Below are 6744 nucleotides of genomic sequence, written 5' to 3'. Positions count from 1 at the left end.
AAAACGGGCAAAGGACATGCACAGACACTTCAAAGCAGACAGACAAATGGGCAAGAAGCGCATGAAAAGATGTTCAACATTTTTAGTCACTAGGAAATTAAAAAGTAACAGCAAAATGAGATATCGCTTCCCACCCACTAGAATAGCCATAATTTTTAAAAAACTAGAAAACAGTAAGTGTTGGTGAAGACATGGAGACATCAGAACTCTCATACACTGCTGTCGGGAATGGGTATAGCCACTTTGGAAAAAGTTTGGTGGTTTCTCAAAAACATAGAATTACCATATGATTCAGAAATTCTACTCCTAGGTATATACCCAAGGGAAATGAAAACTGGTACTCAAATACTCTGTGTGAATGTTCACAGGAGCTCTATTCACAATAGCCAGAAGGTAGAAACAACGTAAATGCCCATCAAAGAATAAACAAACAGAATGCAGTATGTACGCACAAGAGAATACTGTTTGGCCATAAAAGGAAATGAACAACTGATACATACAACGCTGATGCCCACCGAGAACACCACGCCAAGTGAGAAAAGGCCCTGGGGGCAAACGGCGCGGTTACAGTCACATGAAACCTCTAGAACAGGTAAACGCTGACAGAGAAAGCCGACTGGCAGCTGCCAGAGCCTGGGGAAGAAGGGAATGAAGACTATCTTCTTAGTGCACACAGGGCTTTATTCTAGGATCATCAACATGCTTTGGAACTAGACAGAAGTTGTAGTTGCACAATGCTGTGTACGTACTAAATGCCTCTGAATTGTTTTAAGATGGTTGATTTTTACATGACTTGAGGTGGCTCAAGTAAAAAAAAAAAAAAACAGAAAAATCATAGCTTCTTATATCTAGCACCAGAAGAACTCAAAAAGCTTTCGATCATTAACACATTTTGTCTTCAAAACACCTGTTGAGAGTCATGGACTGTGACAGGATTTTTCCCACAGATAACAAGGCACAGAATTCATCATAATTTAAATAAGTGCTTGCCAAGTAAAGTCCATAGCTGCAGCTGTAGGCGTTCAAAAATGTTGAACAAATAAGCAAATAAATGTCTTTTCTTGTACGACAAACAGCATATAAATACAGAAGTTCCAAATGCAAAACAGCCCTTTTATAAGCTTATAAATAAACTTTGAAAAATTCTGAAGCTTTCCAAATTAAAGTTTTTAAAGAGATGCTCACTGGTGAAATAAGACATTCAATTTCAATTTCAGCAGAACTGAACTGAGATATAAAAAATGTTTATCATTTAACGTTTAACAATTTACCACGAGAACCTTTTCTAGCTTTCGTATTAGAAGAAATTCACCTACGGTTCAATAATCAGTAGCCTACAACAGATAAGTATTTTACAGTCATAGTTTAATTCTTACTACAAACTTTTTATATATAAAAATAAGAGGTGTTTTGTTTAAAAATAATTTTTGCTATACTCTTGTCATATTCCAATCACCTGGATATATCCCACCTTCTTCATTTCCTCTTTTCACGAGCTTATTCAGCTTTCAGTGTCACTAACAGAACACCACAAGCCTCCTTGCCAAGTCCCTCTTCATCGGATCCTGAGGCTCTTTTACCCAATCACTGCTCTGTCCCTGTTCCTGCCATGTCCCTGGATTAGCCTTCAAAACCTCTCTTCAATATACACTTCGAGAAACCTGTTCTGCCCATTCTTTCCTCCATATTCTCTCTTTAAAGCTCATAAACTAAAAATCACGTTTTGCTTTTTTCTTTCAACAAACACTAAAGGTCATGAGTTGGTTTTTAAATGGCAGAGAATGCACCACTCTTACAATAAATGTTGAAGGTATCAAACTGCAGTATCTACTTTGAAAGCTAAGCAAGCTATGTCACAGATAAGAATAAAAAACTAGAAAGTATAAAAGAAACAGGGATGGAGAGCAACGTCCTTAGTGGTGGCGGGGAGTGTCTGAAATATACAAAGAACAATTATACACTATGACTAACTTTGTCTATAGGAGTGGAAATAACGATTGAAAAGTCCTATTATCAATAACCTAACATACAACTTGCAGAGAGCACTGTCCTTTTTGTATAGAACTGGCACTATTTCTCAAACAGAAAATGCTCATTAAACAATCATATAATTATTACTTACTGAATGCAACAGGCAAAAATTTCTATAATTATTCAACAATGCCAATTATATAAAATGCTGAATAGCTGATAAAAAAAAACTTTGATTTTACAGAATTCTGCCAGTAGAATGTTAAAAAGTATACATACTGTGAATATGCAGAAGTAATTTTATACTAAATATACAACTGTCCTCTAATTCTGTTTGCTAATATTACAACACTTTCTTTTACATAAACTTGTAGATAATTTTACTTGGAAAAAAACTGAAGTCATTTAAAGTGGAGTCAGAAGTCTGGATCCACACAAGGACAGCCTGTGTAGTCCTGTCCTTGTCAGCACCTCGCAATGAGGTTAGCCTGGTTCTGAAAATATTTACTTAATGCAGTAATGTCTCGTGTCTCCACGGGTCGCACTTCTTACTACATCAGTACTGAGGAAGCAACTGAGGACCCAAGAGCAAATGAAAAAACCAACAAGTAGCAGAAGAACGAAACTGTCATAAAGCGCATTCACAAGGCTCCATCAGTGCTTGGTTATTACAGACCATCCCCTCAAGCTAGTCACAGCAAATCTAAAGCAGCAAATTAGGAGAGGAGGCAGGTGAGATGGAGCAACACAAGACAGGCATGTTCATGGCAATGAGAATCGACAGAGGAAAAGCTTTGTAAGATCTACAAAGCCCGAAAGGAGATATAGAAACATCTAATGATAGAGAATCCCAACTACAAAATGGGAACAGCACTGGAATAAGAAATTATAGCTCCAGAACTACACTAATGCCAGGGCCCTTGGGAAACCTGGTTACCCTAGGGCTCATCTTCTTGTTCTGTATAATGATCAAACAATATAACATTCTCTTCAACATACTATATTTGATAAGCTTCTATTGTTTTTAAAAATGGCATTTAAAAAATGGCATTTAAATATTTTTACTGGTCATAAAGGAAATATACTGCAGAGAATATGGAAAATACTAAAAAGTGTAAAGGAAAGTAAAACTGCCTATAACCCAGAGATAACCATCATTTATATCTTGGTGCACTTTTTTTTCAGGTGTCTTCATATATAAAGATTGCATATATGCTTTTTTTGGTAACATTTTTATCAATCTGGTGTTACATGTGGGCATTTTCCCAAATCAGAACGTTTCTGCAGAATTATTTTAATGGTGACATATATGGAAATTTGGGCTTCCCTGGTGGCTCAGACGGTAAAGAATCCACCTGCAATGTGGGAGACCTGGGTTTGATCCCTGGGTTGGGAAGCTCCCCTGGAGGAGGGCATGGCAACCCACTCCAGTATTCTTGCCTGGAGAATCCCATGGACAGAGGAGCCCGGTGGGTTACAGTCCATGGGGTCACAGAGTCGGACACGACAGAGCGACTAAGCACAGCACACATACCAAGTTTATTCGCCTATCATTGCGAATTTTGGTTGGTATAACACATTTTATGAAGTATACTATACTGTATTCACAACAGGTCATTTAAAAAACGACCATTTATAGATACAGAAAGGAAGTAGTTTTTCAATCAATAGTTTACCAAATACCAAGAAGAAATTTTACAAGTTGTGGTCTGTAAAACTAGATTAGCAAATACAGTATTTAAATTCAATGAACAAGCAAGACATTTTGAGAGCCAAGTATCTGAATAAAGTTTTAGAAATGGTTATTTTAAGTGATTTCTAATGCCAGCAATGAGACTTCCAATGACGAGAATTCTGAATTACTGTTATTAAATTACAATATCCTAGTCAAGCAGCACACATTAACAGTTCATAGTCATTCTGCTCATTCATTCACTAACCAAATATTTACTGCATATTTACTATTTGATAGGTATCAGGCTAGACTGCATTAAACATCAATATCAAGAACCTTCTTTGTAAAAAAACAATCTTAAAAATGAGGTAGCAACATTTAACAGATTTTAACAAATGAAACAATTTGCCACAAATCCTACAATACCACCTCTCTCGCTGTACTTATTACCCAATATCTGTCCCACTGAACTTTCAGCAACTTCAGAAGACAGACTGCAACCATCTCTGTATTTCCAGCTCTTGGTGTAAAACAGAGTTTGACACAGGTTTGCTTAAGGACCTGACACTCATAACCCAAAGTTTTTAAGTCCTAATATAAAAGCATACATTTATACAAAAGAAGTAATGCATACACTATTTTCGAAGTCCATGTTCCTACTGTCCATGTTCCTATCAGTCTTCATAACCTTAATGGCTGAAAAATACTCTATCACACTTAAATAATATAGTTTAGAAAGTAATTCTCCTGACACTGTCTTGGAAGGTTGCCCCAGTGTTTTTATATTTTGGTGCCAATGCTCCAGCAAACATATCTTGCCTTACATGTCTCAAATTTATTTCTGACTAGAAAAATTCAGCTCAATTCTAGAAGATAATCTTCCACAATGAAAGTGAATGTAAAAAGATTTTTATCCCATAGGCAGAATTTTGAAAGACAAAAACACACATATACACAAAGAAAGTAGAATTCTTTTTTGCCAAACCAAACCAATTTAAATAAATCCTCTATTATGAGAGATGTTGTCCAAAGTAAACTGTTTTCCGGACTGCTTCATACACACTTAGGAGAGATACTTCTGGAGGCAGATAGTAAAAATACTGAGGTAACAAGTCAACAAACAAAACGTCTAATGAGAACTTCAATGCTTTTGGAAGGAGGTGCACACTTTTCCTCCACTTTCTTGGATTCATAGATGGTACTAAGACCCTCAAGACTGCAGAAATGTAAGCAACTTTGAGATCCTAAAGATGCCTTGATTTCCTTTCCCTGTGTATAAATCCTAAAATAACAATCTACCTGATACACACACTTAGGGTTTGACCTTAGATAATACAGAGCTAGTTTACATGTTTATATTAATTTAAGAAACTTATGTTAAGCATCTACGATTGTATCTCTGCAGTGTGGTTCTTTAGTGATTACTGAAATCACAGACCCAGTCTCGTTTTGCTTATTTGGAGGGAGGAGACGGAGAGGAAAAGAAACAGTTAAACTATATTATAATTTAATTGAGATGCAAGTATGACTGTGAACAGTCACCTCTAATAAAACATACAATCTATGAATTGTAATTTCGTTATAGGGAGGAAGGGGTCCTTTTGGGCAGTCAAAAAATATGCTCAAGCACGTAATTAAAAAAATATTCTATTTATATTTCGTCTATGTCAAATTTTTCATGAAACCCAGTGAATAATAAACCTTTTCTATTGTTTGCTTTCCAGTCTTTTTCATACGCACATGTAAGATAGGGACTCGACAAGAAAGGTAGAATTCTATAAGTGATGCTAAGAATATGGACCCTTTCGTCCCCAGAAGTTCCACTCACAGACTGCAGTAACATTCCACACAATGCAAGGTGCATGCCGTGACAAAGACCTCCAAACACAAACACACAAAGCCACGCTGAAAACGCCCCTACAGCGAAGTTCACAACTGGCACTTGCGGCACACTCAAGTCACGACTGAGGCAGCTGTCACAGGCCAGTCACACACTCAAGAGTGCCAGCGTGCCACCTAAGAAAGCCAAGCCGATGATGAGCGTACAAATCCCCAACCGAATAAAGAAGAGCCCCAAATCCCCACCCCGAAAAGCACAATGTCTGCACAACCCAGACTCCCTCAAAACAAGTCAAGGGTTGGAGATTCAGAAGCAAGCTAGATCAGCTTATACCGTAAAAAAGAGAGGTTTTATTTGGGCATTCACGAGAAAGGAGCCACACCACCCAGTCATCACGGAAATAACCGCTGTGTAGTGTCTCACCAGGCTTTTTCATTTAGAAAAGGGAGACGAGAGCAAGGGGGCAAAGCAGACGCCGCAGCACCTCCGTCCCAGGCAGCGCCGGGGCTGCTGAGCTGAGGCCTCCGCTTCGCGGGAGCCCTCCCAGCCCTCCCCGGCCACCGCCTCCCAGCGCGGGCCGGCGGCCCCCGGCTCTCTCACCTTGGCTTTGCCAGCCTCCAGCTTCTTCCGTCTCTCTTCGTCCTCCATAGCTTCTGCGGGGAAGGCTGGGGGAACACAGGCAGGGGGTCGGGGACGGAAGGGTAAGGTCGCTTCCAACGGGGGTGGGTCCGCAAGGCTCCGCGGCGCAGGGCGCAGGGCCGAGCCCGGCGCTCGCCCCTCCCGGAGTGGAACCAGTCTGCGCGCTCACTGGCTGACCGTCCTCGGCCGCCCGGGCAGCGTCGTCACCGCCGCCGCCATCTTCGTCTCCACGTAAACACACGGCGGAACGGGAGGGGGGAGCACGTCGACCGCGCAGCCGCCGCGAGGCCCGCCGCGCCGGGCAGGTGCGCCCGCGGCCCCGCCCCGCCCCGCCGCGGCCCCGCCCCGGCCCCGCCCCGCCGCGGCGACCCCCGCCCGGCCTCCCACCCGCGGCGCCCCCGCCCGGAAACCCGGCGCTCGGGGAGCACACTTTCCCGGGGGCGCGTGCTGCTCCCCGGGTGGCGGCCTGGCCGAGCGGGTGGGAGAGAGGGCGCTGTGTCGGGGCGCCGGTCGGACCCCACCCCCCACCATCGTCCAAGGGACTCGGTGGTCGTTTTTTAGAAGATTTGAGACTTTTCAAGTTTCAAAGCAAAGGAGAAAATACAGGTGGCTAATGGTG

At 41.6% G+C, this 6744-nt stretch overlaps 1 protein-coding gene across 6 annotated transcripts in view; it reads right to left on the bottom strand.

Moving 5' to 3' along the window:
* The window catches only part of AKAP9 (A-kinase anchoring protein 9), a 166215-nt gene extending 159866 nt beyond the window's left edge, over positions 1-6349 (bottom strand). For all 6 annotated transcript variants that reach the window (XR_010663628.1, XM_065938573.1, XM_065938574.1 and 3 more), the window contains exon 1: positions 6087-6349. Coding sequence is in view for 5 of the 6 variants with exons in the window: in XM_065938573.1 (XP_065794645.1) it covers positions 6087-6134 (48 nt within the window). In the remaining variant the exon portion in view is untranslated. The remainder of the gene's footprint in view (positions 1-6086) is intronic.
* Positions 6350-6744: the final 395 nt, after the last annotated feature.

This window comes from Muntiacus reevesi, chromosome 6, assembly GCF_963930625.1.
Source record: "Muntiacus reevesi chromosome 6, mMunRee1.1, whole genome shotgun sequence".
Taxonomy (NCBI): domain Eukaryota; kingdom Metazoa; phylum Chordata; class Mammalia; order Artiodactyla; family Cervidae; genus Muntiacus; species Muntiacus reevesi.
Note: the sequence above shows the minus strand (reverse complement) of the source record. Positions and strands in the feature narration are given on the sequence as shown.